A 19627-nucleotide genomic window follows, 5' to 3' on the forward strand; every position below is an offset into this window, starting at 1 on the left:
GTCTGAAAAACAACCCTCCATCACCACCCTCTGTCTTCTACCTTTGAGCCAGTTCTGTATCCAAATGGCTAGTTCTCCCTGTATTCCACGAGATCTAACCTTGGTAAACAGTCTCCCATAAGGAACCTCTGAAGTAGGGTCACAGGACTTGAAAAGTTAGCTCTGTTTCTCTCCTCACAGATGCGGCCAGACCTGCTGAGTTTCTCTAGCAATGTCTGGTTCTGTTTGATAAAGAATTCCTTTTTATGCTCTCTCTCAAGGCCCAATATTTACCCCATTTATCAAACGCCTCTTCTTTCCTTCGGTTCCATCTCTCTTTTAACGCATATTTCAGCATTTTGTCACTGGCATCTGCACTCACCATGGTGAAGCCTTCTTCCACTAACATTATGGAATCCACTCTGTTGAGGAAAGCAGACAGTGTTATTAGAGGAGGCTGGCTGAGCTGCAACAAAAGGTCTTCACCAATGACAACATCATCCCTGACAAGGACACAGCGTAATGTTTATACAGTGGCAGCACAAGAGAAAAGTGCTTTGCAGTGCAAGCTCATTCCTCATCACAGATTAGCGTGAGAATGTGTTGGCTTCATATTGTCATATTAAAGTTCAAGCTACCTTGAAATAATGCAGCAACAAAGTCGTGTGTTGTAAATTAAGAAAAGGCAGCACAAAGCAGGATCGTACTCACTTATTTCAAAGAAATAATGCTGCTATATTTTTCCAGCAAATTATGTGGGCATCATTGCCTAAGTGTATTTTAATGAAGAGGTGAGATACCAAGCCAGAAATGACACAGAGAAGGTAATCTTAATATTATCATAAGATAAAATGAAACGCATAAATTTTACTCAAATACCTACAGCACAAGAGGAGGCCATTCAGCCTTTTGTGCCCACAACAATCCAGTGACACTAACCCCATTTCCAAGCTTTTCGATCATATCCCTAGAGGCTATGGCAATGCAAGTTAATCGTTCATTACTACTTAAGTGTAATGAGACTTTCAGATTCAACCAAACTTTCTCTGTTCCTGTCACTGTTCAATCTCCCCAAGCCCGTGTTCCTATCGCTGCTCAATCTCCCCCATCCCCTGTTTCTATCGCTGCTCAGTTTCCCCCATCCCTTGTTCCTGTCGCTGTTCAGTCTCCCCCAGCCCGTGTTCCTATTGCTGCTCAATCTCCCCCATCCCCTGTTCCTATCGCTGCTCAGTCTCCCCCAGCCTGTGTTCCTATCGCTGCTCAGTCTCCCCCAGCCTGTGTTCCTATCGCTGCTCAGTCTTCCCCATCCCTTGTTCCTGTCACTGCTCAATCTCCCCCATCCCCTGTTCCTATCGCTGCTCAGTCTTCCCCATCCCTTGTTCCTATCGCTGCTCAGTCTCCCCCAGCCTGTGTTCCTATCGCTGCTCAGTCTTCCCCAGCCCTTGTTCTATCGCTGCTCAGTCTCCCCCAGCCTGTGTTCCTATCGCTGCTCAGTCTTCCCCATCCCTTGTTCCTGTCACTGCTCAGTCTCCCCCATCCTTTGTTCCTATCACTGATCAATCTCCCCTGCTGCCTGTTCCTATCGCTGCTAATCTCCCCTGCCCCCTGTTCCTGTCACTGATCAATCTCCCTCCCAATGTTCCTGTCACTGATCAATCTCCCCTGCCCCCTGTTCCCATCACTGATCAATCTCCCTCCCAATGTTCCTGTCACTGATCAATCTCCCTCCCAATGTTCCTGTCACTGATCAATCTCCCTCCCAATGTTCCTGTCACTGATCAATCTCCCTCCCAATGTTCCTGTCACTGATCAATCTCCCCTGCCCCCTGTTCCCATCACTGATCAATCTCCCTCCCAATGTTCCTGTCACTGATCAATCTCCCTCCCAATGTTCCTGTCACTGATCAATCTCCCTCCCAATGTTCCTGTCACTGTTCAATTTCTGTCTCATTCTTGAAACCCTCAACTGTCCTCTCTGTTCAGATTAAATCCTCCATCAGGTGTGGTACACTAGCTGAGGTATATCAGTCTCATATGTAAGTTCAGCATAAACTCCCTGCTTTGTATACTATGCCCCTACTCATTTTCATGGACCCGCATGAAATTGTATACTATTTAGCCTTCTAATTAATTTTTGATTCTTTCAACTTTGCTTTTACACTAACATTTTCTATCCTCGAACATTATCCTCTTATATAGTTTTAAATATTTTAATGTTTAAAGAACTTAATATTTTCCTTTACTTTTTTTTAATTACTAAAAATTTCTTCTAACAGTTTTATCATTTCTAACAACTTTGTCACATCAAAACTTGAAAAGTAAAATGAATGCTCTCGGCTCCTGTTTCAAATCACATTGCGATGGTTAACACTGGAAAGTGGGGGTGACAGCTATGAATTTTGTTTTCATGATCCCCCATAGTGGTTCAGCCTGTATGCATACATGGTCTGAATTTAAACACTGCAATGTTTCAAAGAACAAAGAAAATTTACAGCCCAAGAACAGGCCCTTCGGCCCTCCAAACCTGAGCCGATCCAAATCCACTGCCTAAGCCTATCGCCCAATTCCTAAGCGTCTGTATCCCTCTTCTCCCCACCTACTCATGCATCTGTTCAGACGCATCTTAAATGAATCTACCTTGGCATTTTCCTTTGCCATTTTGCTGCAGTGCAGCAACAACATTGTACATTTATCTAGCCTGATGCTCGTGACAACCCTATTGAGCACTGGCTGTGTATATTAAAGATATCGAGCTGTATCGAGTTACTTCAGGGACATAAACAATCCATTATTTATCTCACTGAAATCGATCTTGAATACTGTCATAATTGTGTGACGAGTAAAGTCAGCAGACACTTTTTGAGGGAGGACGAAGGGCAAGGGAATGTCAGGTTTCATATAATGTACAAGATCATGACCAAGGCTTGTCGACCCTGCCCCACGCATCGTGACTTTCTCCAGGAGGTGAGCTCCACCAAGGTGCATCTTGAATCCTAGTGTCTGCAGAACAAATACAACAAGAAGGAATTTATCTTCACTGTATATTTTATTCTGTCTTGGAGGATGCATTTTGCTGACTTGTCAGCATTTATTGCCCGTCCCTAGTTACCCTTGAGCAGGTTATGGTGAACTGCCTTCTTGAACCGCTGCAGTCCACGTGCTGTAGTCTGACCCAGAATGCCATTGGGTAAGGAGTTCCAGGAGTTTGACCCAGCAACAGTGAAGGAATGGCGATACATTTCCAAGTTAGATTGCAAGTGGCTTGGAGGGCAACTTGCAGGTGGTGCTGTTCCCTTGTATCTGCTGCCCTTGTCAGTCTAGATAGAAGTGGTTGTGGGTTTGGAAGGTGTTGTCTGAAGATCTTTGGTGAATTCCTGCATGCATCTTGTAGATAGTGCATACTGCTGCTACTGAGCATTATTTGACTGAGAAATAAATGACTGTGAGCGCTAGTGAAATTTGCTGAAGTAAAACAAAGACTATGGATGCTGGAAATCTAAAAGAAAAACAGAAGTTGTTGGAGGAACTCAGCATCTATGGAGAATTAAAGTTTTCAGTGCAGTGATCCTTTTCAGAACTTTGCTAATCAGACATGCTGTTAAAATTGCGTCCATTAGCAAACCTGTCCATTCATTCTCACAGTTGGTGCATTAATTAACAAACCTGACATTGATTGCCCATCCCTGGCAAAACTGAATGACTACAGTCATCTTCACAGTTATACTCAGTTGGATTATCGTGGGACAGGGCAAGGAGCAGCCGGGATTTTGTGACAATCCGATAGCATCTCGATCAGTTTTTTGTTCATGACTTGTTTTTTGTTCATGACTTGTTTTTAAAATCCAAGTCAAATGCTCACGTTGCCTTTATGCAGCTTAGACTTGGATCCTCGAGATCCACCTCCTTGTTTGGAAATCTCTCCATAGCTGCATTCCGGCTAATAGCTACAGTCTACTCCAGCTCAACAATTCCACCCCACCCCAGTAATTGCTGGTTTTAATTGTTCTACCTCAGGCGGCCTTATGCTCTGGTCTTCCCTCCCTACACCTTTTTATCACATTACCCCCTTTCACACACACATTACAACCTACCTCTTTGACAAAGTTTTGATCATTTGATGTAATTACTTAACAAATACAGAGAACGCTGAAAAATAGCACAGTAGCATCTGCACATTGAGAAGCAGATAAATGTTTCTGGTATAACTGTTCTTCAGAATTGAGTTCAACTTGGAGCTCAGGTCATAGAATCCCCGCAGTGTGAAAACATACCATTTGGCCCATCAAATCTACACTGGCCCTCTGAAGAGCATTACTGTAACCTTGCATTTTCCCCATGGCTGATCCACCTATCCTGCATATTCCTGAACACTGCGGGCAATTTAACATGGCCATCCACTCGATCTGCACACCTTTGGACTGTGGGAGAAAACTGGAGCAGACATGGGAAGAACATGCAAACTCCACACAGCCAGTTGCTCAAGGGTGGAATCAACCCCGGGAGCCTGGTGCTATGAGACAGTGGTGCTAACCACTGAGCCACTACATCGTCCCTCCTGGAGTAGGGTCACTGGACTCTTAGCATGAACTCTGTTTCTCTCTCCAAGAATGCTGCTAGACGTGCTGAGTTTCTCCAGCATTCATCTGTAGTATTTTGCATTTGATATTTCATTTTATGCCCCAGTGTTATATTTTGATTGTAAGACCTCTGGGAAACACCTTAGAATGTTTCTTTATGTGAAAAGGTGCTCTGTAAAAATGCAAACTTTCCTCGATCCAGACCTCTTCAATGAAGCAGCAGTCTGCAGTGTTGTTGTCACAGAGCCTGGTTTGTGTAGTGCTGGCCTGGTTTACATCGAAGCTACATGCTGGGTTTGCAGTTACGGTGACCATGCAATGGCCCCCGGGGCTATGACTGTTTGACATTCTGTTGGAGCTGACCCCCAATCTCATTCTGCCCCTGTACACGTGTTCATGTGAACACTAGACAAACATGTTTACACACAGCTAAGCACTTGGGCCCGCTTCCAGCAACTCCCTGAATAACATTGCTTACCCGAGACAGCTCATGACGACAAAACCAGACCTAACCTGTTCGAATCCTCCACCCAGCCTAAACGACTGAATTCAAAATGATCAATACGGCAAATAGGTCTTTGACTGAAACTGATCTCAGCCATAATAAAGAAAAAAAGCATGTGTTTATGAATTGCTGCAGGATGCTCCAAAGTGCTGTACGGCGCTTTTGAAACGTTCACTATTCTAAGGGGGGAAAGAAATCAAACAGCATACTCAATTGGACATCGGGATTCAGAGACTTAAAGTGGACTGAAACAATTGAGAGGAAACAAGTTGCATGCAGTAACAGTGAGTGACAGAGAGATGGCAGCAGTGCCCATAGGGACACATGGGCTGCAGGAAGGATGATGAAATAGATCCTGGATTGAAAAAGAGCAAACAAAGCACAGATCTGCAAACAGTTCAGCATCTCATTTGAAAGATGCAGCTCCTCATGTATTTTGAGGCTGCTTTCTTTGAAAGAGCTAGCTGAGACGCTTTGCGAATTCACTTCTTAACAAAAACAAACCCACAAAGCAAATTCCTTCCTGATTGTTTGCCCCGCCCTCGCGAGGCGTTTGGAAGGGAACTGCCATCAGAGTTAGAACAATATGAGGGAGGGTGGAAGGAGTGGTGCAGGAGGGAGGGATTCTGTAGGGGCTCAATGTTAACTTCCCAAGATCCACAAGCCTGACCATCCTGGCCGACCCATTGTCTCAGCATGCTCCTGCCCCCCCCCCCCCCCCCACCCCGAACTCATCTCCACCTACCTTGGCACTGACTTATTCCCCCTAGTCCAGGAACTCCCCACATATGTTCGAGACACCACCCACACCCTCCACCTGCTCCAAGACTTCCATTTCCCTGGCCTTCAACGCCTCATCTTCACCATGGATATCCAATCCCTCTACACCTCCATCTGCCATGACCAGGGCCTCCAAGCCCTCCGTTTCTTCCTCTCCCGACGTCCCCAACAGTACCCTTCCACCGACACTCTCGTTCGTTTGGCTGAACTTGTCCTCACCCTTAACAATTTCTCCTTCAAATCCTCCACTTCCTCCAGACCAAAGGGGTAGCCATGGGCACCCATATGGGCCCCAGCTATGCCTGTCTTTTTGTTAGTTACTTGGAACAGTCCATCTTCTGTAGTTACACGGGCACCACTCCCCACCTTTTCCTCCGCTACAGTGATGACTGCATTGGCACCACCTCATGCTCCCGCGAGGAGGTTGAGCAATTCACCAACTTCACCAACACATTCCACCCTGACCTTAAATTTACCTGGACCATCTCTGACACCTCCCTCCCCTTCCTGGACCTCTCCATCTCTATTAATGACGTCTGACTTGACACTGACATTTTTTACAAACTCACCGACTCCCACAGCTACCTGGATTACACCTCTTCCCACCCTACCTCCTGCAAAAATGCCATCCTGTATTCCCAATTCCTCCATCACTGCCGCATCTGCTCCCAGGAGGACCAGTTCCACCACAGAACACACCAGATGGCCTCCTTCTTTAGAGACCACAATTTCCCTTCCCAAGTAGTTGAAGATGCCCTCCAATGCATCTCATTCACATCCCACACCTTCGCCCTCAAACCCCACCTCTCCAACCGTAACAAGGACCCCCCTGGTGCTCACCTTCCATCCTACCAACCTTCGCATAAACCACATTATCTGAAGACATTTCCGTCACCTCCAAATGGACCCACCACCAGGGATATATTTCCCTCCCCATCCATTTCCGCTTTCCGCAAAGACCGTTCCCTCCGTGGCTACCTGGTCAGGTCCACGCCCCCCTACAACCCACCCTCCCATCCTGGCACCTTGCCCTGCCACCACAGGAATTGCAAAACTTGTGCCCACACCTCCCCCCTCACCTCCATCCAAGGCTCCAAAGCTCCCGATGCAATCTCTGCTACATTGGGGAGACTGGACGCCTCCTAGCAGAGGTGCTTTAGGGAACATCTCTGGGACACCCGCACCAATCAACCCCACCAACCTGTGGCCCAACATTTCAACTACCCCTCCCACTCTGCCGAGGACATGCAGGTCCTTGGCCTCCTCCACTGCCACTCCCTCACCACCCGACGCCTGGAGGAAGAACCACTCATCTTCTGCCTCAGAACACTTCAATCCCATGGCATCAATGTGGATTTCACCAATTTCCTAATTTCCCCTTCCCCCACCTCACCCCAGTTACAACCTTCCAGCTCAGCACCACCCTCATGATCTGTCCTACCTGCCTATCTTCCTTTCCACCACCCACTCCACCCTCCTCTCTGACCTATCACCTTCATCCCCACCCCATTCACCCATTGTAATCTTTGCTACCTTCCCCCACCCTCCTCTCTGACCTATCACCTCCATCCCCACCCCCACTCACCTATTGTACTCTATGCTACTTTCTCCCCAATCCCAACCTCCTCTCATTTATCTCTCCACTCTGCAGACACCTTGCCTCTATTCCTGATGAAGGGCTTTTGCCTGAAATGTCGATTTTCCTGCTCCTCGGATACTGCCTGACCTGCTGTGCTTTTCCAGCACCACTCTAATCTAGAATCTGGTTTCCAGCATCTGCAGTCCTTGTTTTTACCTCACTCACTGTTAACTGTTACCGTCTGGTATCTGGCCTGGCAGCAGCACCTAATGTAGATGCTGATTGAAAATCTGGAAGATTCAGTACTGATACTCCTTGCCGCAATGAACGCAGAAATAAATATTTGTGAAAAGACAAATAAAAATATGATACCAAGATAAGCAATGCTCAAGTGTATGGATTACCAAACATCAAGTGGAAGAGAGGGTAACATTGAAAGAAGTTATATTTATATTTACCCTCAGAGACTCAATAAACTTTGCCACAGGATAAATGTGAGGCACAAGTGCATGAAATATGGGACAGAATTTTCTGAACTCTTGGAGCTTTTCAGAGGATGGAGGTGGGTGGGGTTTAATGGAAAGTTGTTGGTGTTGGGGGGTGGTTGGGTAAGTTAACATTTTGTTATTAAGTTCTCCGAACTTTTCAGGTGGGTCAGCTACAATTGAGAACTTACTGTGCCTTTGTCTTGAATACTCATTCCCCCCTTGCCCACCGCGATTCCATTCACTGGCGCAATCTTGTTAGCCAAAAACATGCGTTCACAAACTTGACGATATATGAGGTGTGTTCCCAGCCAGGGAAGCTTCTTCGCTCAAACTTCAGGGAGTACAAATTTCTTTAGTTACTTGGCTGCTCAAAACCAATGCATTTCTTTGCGCGAACACTTACAGTGTAACTGGTGAAGCGTCCCCAGTCTCAGTCGCATGCGGTCTGACTGGTTGGTGTTAAATGCTTTAGCAGCATTAGGGTCAAAGCCAACTAGGCCTCTAAGCCTAACCAAGCATGGTAGTTACACCAGCTGACAGCAGCAACTCTGATCAGGTCAGACAACTGGGGCTGAACTCAACAGACTACCTTTTGTGGTTGTGCCATTGCCACGCACACAAGCCTGCGGTGAAAAGCTCTCAGATTTCCACGTTCTCGCAGTTGCAATGGAGTGTCAGTGACCTGATTTTTTTCCCCCATGGGATGTGGGTGTTGAAGAATGATCTCTGGACTCGAAACATTAACGCTGCTCCCTCTCCACAGATGTTGCCAGACCTGTCAGGTTTCTCTCAGCATTTTCTGCTTTTGTTTCAGATCTTCAGCATCTGCAGTTCTTTGATTAATACCTACCGAACAAATCACTAACCTACCGCTGACCCATTTCGCTTCCCCATCCTTTGCTCATGTGGGCACAGGAAGTTGAAACTTTATTGCTGGAACAGCACAGCAGGTCAGGCAGCATCCAGGGAACAGGAGATTCGACGTTTCGGGCACAGGCCCTTCTTCAGGAATGAGCAGAGAGTGTTCAGCAGGAGAAGATAAAAGGTAGGGAGGAGGGACTTGGAGGAGGGGCGTTGGAAATGTGATAGGTGGAAAGAGGTCAAGGTGAGGGTGATAGGTCAGAGTAGGATGGAGGCGGAGAGGTCAAGAAGAAGACTGCAGGTCAGGAAGGCGGTGCCGGGCTGGAGGGATTCGGCTGAGACAAGGTGGGGGGAGGGGGGATGAAGAAACTGGTGAAGTCCAAGTTCATCCCCTGTGGTTGGAGGGTTCCCAGTCGGAAGATAAGACGCTCCTCCTCCGACCGTCGCGTTGTTGTGGTTTGGCGGTGGATGAGTCCAATGACCTGCATATCCTCGGTGGAGTGGGAGGGGGAGTTGAAATGCTGTGCTACAGGGTGGTTGGGTTGGTTCGTCCGGGTGGCCCAGAGGTGCTCTCTGAATCGCTCCGCAAGTAGGCGGCCTGTCTCCCCAATATAGAGGAGGCCACACCGGCTGCTGCGGATGCAGTAGATGATGTGGGTGGAGGTGCAGGTGAATCTGTGGCGGATATGGAAGTTTCCTTTGGGGCCTTGGAAAGAAGTGAGGGGGGAGGTGTGGGCGCAAGTGTTGCACCTCCTGCGGTTGCAAGGGAAGGTGCCGGGAGTGGAGGTTGGGTCGGTGGGGGGTATGGATCTGACAAGGGAGTCGCGGAGGGAGTGGTCTCTACGGAAAGCTGATAGGGGAGGGGAGGGAAATATATCCTTGGTGCTGGGGTCTGTTTGGAGGTGGCGGAAGTGACAGTGGATGATGCGCTGTACATGGAGATTGGTGGGGTGGTAGGTGAGGACCAGTGGGGTTCTGTCCTGGTGGCGGTTGGAGGGGCGGGGCTCAAGGGCGGAGGAGCGGGAAGTGGAGGAGATGCGGTGGAGGGCACCGTCGACCACGTCGGGGGGGAAATTGCGGTCCTTGAAGAAGGAGGCCATCTGTGTTGTACGTATTTTGAACTGGTCCTCCTGGGAGCAGATGCGGCGGAGACGAAGGAATTGGGAGAATGGGATGGCGTTTTTACAGGGGGCAGGATGGGAGGAGGTGTAGTCCAGGTAGCTGTGGGAGTCGGTTGGTTTGTAGTCGGTTGGTTTGTGCTCCCACGAGGAGGTTGAACAGTTCATCCACTACACTAACACCTTCCACCCCGACCTCAAATTCACCTGGACAGTCTCGGACTCCTCCCTCCCCTTCCTAGACCTTTCTGTTTCTATCTCAGGCGACCGAATCAACACGGACATCTACTACAAACCAACCGACTCCCACAGCTACCTGGACTACACCTCCTCCCATCCTGCCCCCTGTAAAAACGCCATCCCATTCTCCCAATTCCTTCGTCTCCGCCGCATCTGCTCCCAGGAGGACCAGTTCAAAATACGTACAACACAGATGGCCTCCTTCTTCAAGGACCGCAATTTCCCCCCCGACGTGGTCGACGGTGCCCTCCACCACATCTCCTCCACTTCCCGCTCCTCCACCCTTGAGCCCCGCCCCTCCAACCGCCACCAGGACAGAACCCCACTGGTCCTCACCTACCACCCCACCAATCTCCATATACAGTGCATCATCCGCCGTCACTTCCGCCACCTCCAAACAGACCCCAGCACCAAGGATATATTTCCCTCCCCTCCCCTATCAGCTTTCCGTAGAGACCACTCCCTCCGCGACTCCCTTGTCAGATCCACACCCCCCACCGACCCAACCTCCATTCCCGGCACCTTCCCTTGCAACCGCAGGAGGTGCAACACTTGCGCCCACACCTCCCCCCTCACTTCTCTCCAAGGCCCCAAAGGAAACTTCCATATCCGCCACAGATTCACCTGCACCTCCACCCACATCATCTACTGCATCCGCTGCAGCCGGTGTGGCCTCCTCTATATTGGGGAGACAGGCTGCCTACTTGCGGAGCGATTCAGAGAGCACCTCTGGGCCACCCGGACGAACCAACCCAACCACCCTGTAGCACAGCATTTCAACTCCCCCTCCCACTCCACCGAGGATATGCAGGTCATTGGACTCATCCACCGCCAAACCACAACAACGCGACGGTCGGAGGAGGAGCGTCTTATCTTCCGACTGGGAACCCTCCAACCACAGGGGATGAACTTGGACTTCACCAGTTTCTTCATCCCCCCTCCCCCCACCTTGTCTCAGCCGAATCCCTCCAGCCCGGCACCGCCTTCCTGACCTGCAGTCTTCTTCTTGACCTCTCCGCCTCCATCCTACTCCGACCTATCACCCTCACCTTGACCTCTTTCCACCTATCACATTTCCAACACCCCTCCTCCAAGTCCCTCCTCCCTACCTTTTATCTTCTCCTGCTGAACACTCTCTGCTCATTCCTGAAGAAGGGCCTGTGCCCGAAACGTCGAATCTCCTGTTCCCTGGATGCTGCCTGACCTGCTGTGCTGTTCCAGCAATAAAGTTTCAACTTTGATCTCCAGCATCTGCAGACCTCACTTTCTCCTGGGCACAGGAAGTCCCAAGTTTGATATCCTGCTGAACCATGTCAGAAGTGAAAGGAAGATCTGTTTGGAGATACGTCAGTAGCTACGATGAAGTGACAAATATTAAATGAACATGAAGCCTCTGATGGTGATATCAATCACGCAACCTCCTGTGTGGCAGTCCTCTGAAGGAATTTTGTCCTTCATTGTGAGAGGAATTGACTTTAAAAGCAGGGAGGTCATGCTGCAGCTGCACAGGGTGCTGGTGAGGCCACACCTGGAGTACTGTGTGCAGTTTTGGTCTCCTTATCTGAGAAAGGATGTACTGGCACTGGAGGGCGTGCAGAGGAGGTTCACTAGGTTGATTCTGGACTTGAGGGAGTTGGCCTATGAGGAGAGAATGAGTAGACTGGAATTATAGTCATTGGAATTTGGAAGAATGAGGTGGGATCTTAAAAAAATATATAAAATTATGAAGGGAATAGACAAGATAGAACCAAGGAAGATGTTTCCATTGGCGGGTGAAACTAGGAGAAGAGGGCATAGCCTCAAAATAATGGGGAGCAGATTTCGGACTGAACCTCGTCACCCAGAGGATTGTGAATCTGTGGAATTCCCTGCCCAGTAAAGTAATTGAGGCTTCCATATTAAATGTTTTTAAAGTTAAGATAGGTAATTTTTTGAACATTAAAGGTATTAAGTGCGAGGGTGAGGGGGCGAGTAAGTGGAGTTGGGGTCACGAATTGATCAGCCATGATCTTATTGAATGGTGGAGCAGGCTCGAAGGGCCAGATGGTCTACTCCTGCTCAGAGTTCTTATGTTGTCATGGTCTCTGCACTGCCAACACACACTCACAGGGACATGAAGCATTAATGAGATATTTGCCCATACGCTGAAGGAACATAGCAAATTGTTCAAACTCTTTCTGAACACTGCAGTCACCAGGATGCCTTTGTCAGTCAGAGTAGCCACTCCCTGCTCCCCATAGGGAAGAAATCTGCCCTTCCCTCTCTCAGTAGGATGACATGGGAAGGACTGCCAATATGTGATGCCTCATTTTGCTTAGTCTCTGACATCTCCAGGGGAGGTTGGGGGGTATGATGGACAGGACGTTAATGCCCCTGGGAGCCTTTTCAACAGGCACCCAGCTGGAGCCTGAAGGTCCTAACTGGGCAGGGCAGGACTTCCTACTATAAAACCCTGCTCTTTTACCTGTGCAAATGTAATGAGCTGCGAGGTGCATAATCACTTAGCTTCATGCCCGATCCTTGACATCCTTCACCGGCAACACATCTACAAGATACACTACAGTAGCTCACCAAGGCTCCTTCAGCTGTCCATCTTCCAAACCTGCCAACTCTACCACCTGGAACAAGGTGCATGGGGACACCCCTTCCAAGACACATTCCATCCTGACTTGGAAACATATGGCCATTTCTCAATCTCACTGGCTCAGGATCTTGGAATGCCCAACCCACTCGCACTGTGGATATGGCTTACCAAATGGACTACAGTGGTTGAAGGCGGAAGATCACCCAGGCAATTAGAAATGGGCAATAAATACAGGTCTTGCTGACAGTGCTCATATTCCAAGAACAAATTTGAAAATCCGATCTGCCTCTGATCAGAAATCCACCCTCATGGTTATTCTTAAGAGAGGAAAATCCCACTCATTGTGATTTGTTTACTGCTGTAGAACTCGGCCTATTTATGTCTCGGACCAGCCCAACCAACCCTGCCTACCACTTACAAAGTGCACTGGCAGCATTCCCACTTCTAGTCTCGTGTCAAAAAGGTGAATGGGAATCACTGAGTGCAAACAGCTCCTCAAACATTACATCAGTTCCAAACAAACCAAGGGAATTTGAATTGTTTAATAGTTGTGCAATGCTTGCTTCACTGGCAAATTCTGCAGCGTTGATTAAGTAACTGTGGGGCCAAGATAAGCTACACAGTGAATTGGGCAATTTATGTAATTAGGCTGAATAGCAACAGGTAGGACTGATTATGGGTGGGTCACAGCACTGCATGTAGGACATGGGAAAGGTTGATTGCAGATGGTGAATAGATTTAAAAACACATTTACAGGCGACTTGGCAATAGGGAGCAAACCAACTTCATTTGTGTGTAAGAGCACTTCAGGATATAAAAAGAGGAATCAGGCTGCATTTGACATCCCACACATAGTGAGGGAAAAAAGGTGGAAGCTGGATGAAGACAATTCCGAGCAGCAATCCTGCATTACTAAGTCAGAAAGAGCTAAAGGTAAGGTGATGGTAGGAGCTGCAGAAATTCAGGATACATGTTTAAGCTCAGGGTTCTCATAGCTCAATGGTAGCTCTGAGCCAGGAGGTTCAAGTTCAAGACCTTCATGCTCCACAGTCATAGAGTCATAGAGATGTACAGCATGGAAACAGACCCTTCAGTCCATCTCGTCCATGCCAACAAGATATTCCAATCTAATCTGGTCCCACCTGCCAGCACCTGGCCTATATCCCTCCAAACCCTTCCTATTCATATTCCCATCCAGGTGACATTTAAATGTTGCAATTGTACCAGCCTCCATCATATCCTCTGGCAGCTCTTTCCAGGCATGTACCATGAACTCCGTGAACAAGTTGCCTCTTAGGTCTCTTTTATATCTTTCCCCTCTCACTCTAAACCTATAGCCCTCCAGTTATGCGCTCCCCGACCACAGGGAAAAGACCTTGACAATTTATCATATCTATGTCCCTCATGATTTTATAAACCTCTGTAAGGTCATCCCTCAGACTCCGACGCTCCAGGGAAAACAGCCCCAGCCTATTCAACAGCTCCCGAGAGCTCAAATCCTTCAACCCTGGTAACATCCTTGTAAATCTTTTCTGAACCAGTGCAAGTTTTACAACATCCTTCTGATAGGAAGGAAACCAGAATTGCATGCAATATTCCAAAACTGGCCTAACCAATGACCCGTACAGCCGCAAAATGACCTCCTAACTCCTATACTCAATATTCTGACCAATAAAAGGAAAGCATACTAAATGCCTTCTTCACTATCCTATCGACCTGCGACTCCACTTTCAATGAACTATGAACCTGCACTCCAAGGTCTCTTTGTTCAGCAACACTCCCTAGGACCTGGACATTAAATGCATAAGTCCTACTAAAATTTGCTTTCCCAAAATGCAGCACCTCGCATTTATCTAAATTAAACTCCATCCTTCATTTCTCAGCCCATTGGCCCATCTGGTCAAGATCCAATTATAAACTGAGGTAACCTTCTTCGCTGTCCACTACACCTCCAATTTTGGTGTCATCTTCAAACTTACTAACTGTACCTCTTATGCTTACATCTAAATCATTTATATAAATGACAAAAAGTAGGGGATCCAGCACCAATATATGTGGCACTCCACTGGTCACAGGCCTCCGGTCTGAAAAACAACCCTCCACCACCACCCTCTGTCTTGTAGCTTTGAGCCAGTTCTGGATCCAAATGGCGAGTCCTCCCTGTATTCCATGAGACCTAATCTTGCTAACCAGCCTCCCACGGGAACCTTGTCGAACACCTTACCGAAGTCCATACAGATCACGTCTACTGCTCTGCCCACAATAATCCTCTTTGTTACTTCTTCAAAAAACTCAATCAAGTTTGTGAGATATGATTTCCCACTCACAAAGCCATGTTGATTATCCCTAATCAGTCCTTACCTTTCCAAATACATGTACATCCTGTCACTCAGAATTCCCTCCAACAATTTTTCTTTATGCAGAGAGTTGTGAATGCCTGGAATGTGTTGCCAGTGGTGGTGGTGGAAGCAGAGTCATTGGGGACATTTAAGTGACTGCTATCCATGTGCATGTCCAGTAATGAGTTGAGGGTTGTGTAGGTTAAGTTACTATATTTTACATTAGAATTAAACCTCGGCACAATATCGTGGGCCAAAGGGCCTGTTCTGTGCTGTACTTTTCTATGTTCTATGTTCTAACTTGCCCACCACCGACATCAGGCTCACCAGTCCATAGTTCCCTGGCTTCTCCTTTCCACCTTTCTTAAATAGTGGCACAACATTAGCCAACATCCAGTCTTCCTGCATTTCACCTGTGATCACTTCCCTAGCTTCCTACAGAGTTCAAGGGTACACCTGATCAGGTCCTGGGAAATTATCCACTTGTATGCGTTTCAAGACATCCAGCATTTCTTCCTCTCTAATACGGACATTTTTCAAGATGTCACCATCTATTTCCCTATATTCTATATCTTCCATGTCCTTCTCCACAGTAAACATCAATACAAAATACTCCCCCATTTTCTGTGGCTCCATACAAAGGCCGCCTTGCTGATCATTGAGGGGCCCAATTCTCTCCCTAGTTACTCTTTTGTCCTTAATGTATTTGTAAAAACCCTTTGGATTCACCTTAACCCTTTTTGCAAAAGCTATTTCATGTCCCCTTTTTGCCCTCCTGATTTCCCTCTTAACTGTACTCCTATTGCCTTTATTCTCTTCTAAGGATTCACTCCATCCATCCTGTCTATACCTGACATATGCTTCCTTCGGTTTCTTAATCAAAACCTCAATTTGTCCAGTCATCCAGCATTCCCCACAACTATCCACCTTTCCTTTCACCCGAATAGGAAAGTACTGTCTCTGGACTCTCATTAACTCATTTCTGAAGGCTTCCCATTTTCCAGCCGTCCCTGTACCTGCGAACATCTGCCTCTAATCAGCTTTTGAAAGTTAGAGTCATAGAGATGTACAGGACGGAAACAGACCCTTCGGTTCAACTCGTCCATGCCGACCAGTTATCCCAACCCAATCTAGTCCCACCTGCCAGCACCTGGCCCATATCCCTCCAAACCCTTCCTATTCATATACTGATCCAAATGCCTCTTAAATGTTGCAATTGTACCAGCCTCCACCACATCCTCTGGCAGCTCATTCCATACACGTACCACTCTCTGCACGAAAAGGTTGCCCCATAGGTCTCTTTTATATCTTTCCCCTCTCACCCTAAACCTATGCCCTCTAGTTCTGGACTCCCCGACCCCAGGGAAAAGACTTTGTCTATTTATCCTATCCATGCCCCTCATGATTTTGTAAACCTCTATAAGGTCATCCCTCAGCCTCCGACACTCCAGGGAAAACAGCCCCAGCCTGTTCAGCCTCTCCCTGTAGCTCAGATCCTCCAACCCAGGCAACTTCCTTGTAAATCTTTTCTGAACCCTTTCGAGTTTCACAACATCTTTCTGATAGGAAGGAGACCAGAATTGCATGCAATATTCCCCAGGACCTTACCATTAAGTGTATAAGTCCTGCTAAGATTTGCTTTCCCAAAATGCAGCACCTCGCATTTATCTGAATTAAACTCCATCTGCCACTTCTCAGTCCATTGGCCCATCTGGTCAAGATCCTGTTGTAATCTGAGGTAACCCTCTTCGCTGTCCACTACACCTCCAATTTTGGTGTCATCTGCAAACTTACAAACTGTACCTCTTATGCTCGCATCCAAATCATTTATGTAAATGACAAAAAGTAGAGGGCCCAGCACCGATCCTTGTGGCTCTCCACTGGTCAATGGCCTCCAGTCTGAAAAACAACCCTCCACCACCACCCTCTATCTTCTACCTTTGAGCCAGTTCTGTATCCAAATGGCTAGTTCTCCCTGTATTCCATGAGATCTAACCTTGCTAATCAGTCTCCCATGGGGAACCTTGTCGAATGCCTTACTGAAGTCCAGATAGATCACATCTACTGCTCTGCCCTCATAAATCTTCTTTGCTACTTCTTCAAAAAACTCAATCAAGTTTGTGAGACACAATTTCCCACTCAGAAAGCCATGTTGACTATCCCGAATCAGTCCTTGCCTTTCCAAATACATGTACATCCTGTCCCTCAGGATTCCTTTCAACAACGTGCCCACCATCAAGGTAGGCTCACCGGTCTATAGTTCCCTGGCTTGTCTTTACCACTCTTCTTAAACAGGGCGCCACGTTTGCCAACCTCCAGTCTTCCGGCACCTCACCTGTGACTATCGATGATACAAATATCTCAGCAAGAGGCCCAGCAATCACTTCTCTAGCTTCCCACAGAGTTCTTGGGTACACCTGATCAGGTCCTGGGGATTTTTCCACTTTTAACCATTTCAAGACATCCAGCACTTCCTCCTCTGTAATCTGGACATTTTGCAAGTTCTTGCTTAATACCGTCAAAATTAGCCTTCCTCTAAATTAGAACTTCAACTGTTAGATCTGGTCTATCTTTTTCCATCACTATTTTAAAACTAATAGAATTATGGTCGCTGGCCCCAAAGTGCTCCCCCACTGACACCTCAGTCACCTGCCTTGCCTTATTTCCCAAGAGTAGGTCAAGTTTTGCACCTTCTCTAGTAAGTACATTCACATACTGAATCAGAGAACAAGGTAGAGAACAATTTTCTTGTGCACATTTATCTATGGCAGTCCCAGTCTATTTGGAAAGTAAAAATCCCCTGCCATAACCACCTTATTATTCTTACAGATAACGGAATTCTTCTTACAAATTTGTTTCTCAATTTCCCACTGACTATTATGGGTTCGATAATACAATCCCAATAAGGTGATTTCCCTTTCTTATTTCTCAGTTCCACCCAAATAACTTCCCTGGATGTATTTCCAGGAATATCCTCCCTAAGTACACCTCTAATACTATCCCTTATCAAAAACTCACTCTCCCTTCTCTCTTGCCTCCCTTTCTATCCTTCCTATAGTATTTGTATTCTGGAACATTAAGCTGCCAGTCCTGTCCATCCCTGAGCCATGTTTCTGTAATTGCTATGATATCCCAGTCCCATGTTCCTAACCATGCCCTGAGTTCATCTGCCTTCCCTGTTAGGCCTCTTGTATTGAAACAAATGCAGTTTAATTTATCAGTCCTACCTTGTTCTCTGCTTTGTTCCTGCCTACCCTGACTGTTTGACTTGCTTCTTTTCTCAACTGTACCAGTCTCAAATTCATCTCTTTCCTCACTATCTCCCTGGGTCCCAACCCATTAGTTTAAATCAAGATTAAGATTAAGATTACGGCCAATCAAGGATAGTAGTGGGAAGTTGTGTGTGGAGTCAGAGGAGATAGGGGAAGCATTAAATGAATATTTTTCGATAGTATTCACTCTAGAAAACGACAATGTTATCGAGGAGAATACTGAGATACAGGCTACTAGACTAGGTGGGATTGAGGTTCACAAGGAAGAGGTATTAGAAATCCTGCAGAGTGTGAAAATAGATAAGTCCCCTGGGCCGGATGGGATTTAACCTAGGATCCTCTGGGAAGCGAGGGAGGAGGTTGCCGAGCCTTTGGCATTGATCTTTAAATCGTCATTGTCTACAGGAACAGTGCCAGAAGACTGGAGGATAGCAAATGTGGTTCCCCTGTTCAAGAAGGGGAGTAGAGACAATCCTGATAATTATAGACCAGTGAGCCTTACTTCAGTTGTTGGTAACGTGTTGGAAAAGGTTATAGAGATAGGATTTATAATCATCTAGAAAATAATAATTTGTTTAGGGATAGTCAGCATGGTTTTGTGAAGGGTAGATAGTGCCTCACAAACCTTATTGAGTTTTTTGAGAAGGTGACCAAACAGGTAGATGAGAGTAAACTGGTTGATGTGATGTATATGGATTTCAGCAAGGCATTTGATAAGATTACCCACAGTAGGCTATTGTACAAAATGCGGAGGAATGGGATTGTGGGAGATATAGCAGTTTGGATCAGTAATTGGCTTGCTGAAAGAAGACAGAGGGTGGTGGTTGATGGGAAATGTTCATCCTGGAATCCAGTTACCAGTGGTGTACCGCAAGGGTCGGTGTTGGGTCCACTGCTGTTTGTCATTTTTATAAACAACCTGGATGAGGATGTAGAAGGATGGGTTAGTAAATTTGCAGATGACATTAAGGTCAGTGGAGTTGTGGATAGTGACGAAGGATGTTGTAAGTTACAGAGAGACATAGATAAGCTGCAGAGCTGGGCTGAGAGGTGGCAAATGGAGTTTAATGCGAACAAGTGTGAGGTGATTCACTTTGATCGGAGTAACCAGAATGGAAAGTACTGGGCTAATGGTAAGATTCTCGGTAGTGTAGATGAGCAGAAAGATCTCGGTGTCCATGTACACAGATCCTTGAAAGTTGCCACCCAGGTTGTCAGGGTTGTTAAGAAGGCATACAGTGTTTAGCTTTTATTAATAGAAGGATCGAGTTCCGGAACCATGAGGTTATGCTGCAGCTGTACAAA

General features: G+C 47.0%; 1 protein-coding gene across 1 annotated transcript in view; it reads right to left on the reverse strand.

The window, feature by feature from the left end:
• The window catches only part of gnmt (glycine N-methyltransferase), a 58275-nt gene that overhangs the window by 19668 nt on the left and 18980 nt on the right, over nt 1-19627 (reverse strand). Inside the window, exon 2 of the mRNA XM_043687252.2 lies at nt 274-401. Within this exon, the coding sequence (XP_043543187.1) occupies nt 274-401 (128 nt within the window). The remainder of the gene's footprint in view (nt 1-273; nt 402-19627) is intronic.

This window comes from Chiloscyllium plagiosum, unplaced genomic scaffold (assembly GCF_037043375.1).
Source record: "Chiloscyllium plagiosum isolate Xiang-an unplaced genomic scaffold, Cpla_swu_hap1 HiC_scaffold_3, whole genome shotgun sequence".
Classification (NCBI taxonomy): domain Eukaryota; kingdom Metazoa; phylum Chordata; class Chondrichthyes; order Orectolobiformes; family Hemiscylliidae; genus Chiloscyllium; species Chiloscyllium plagiosum.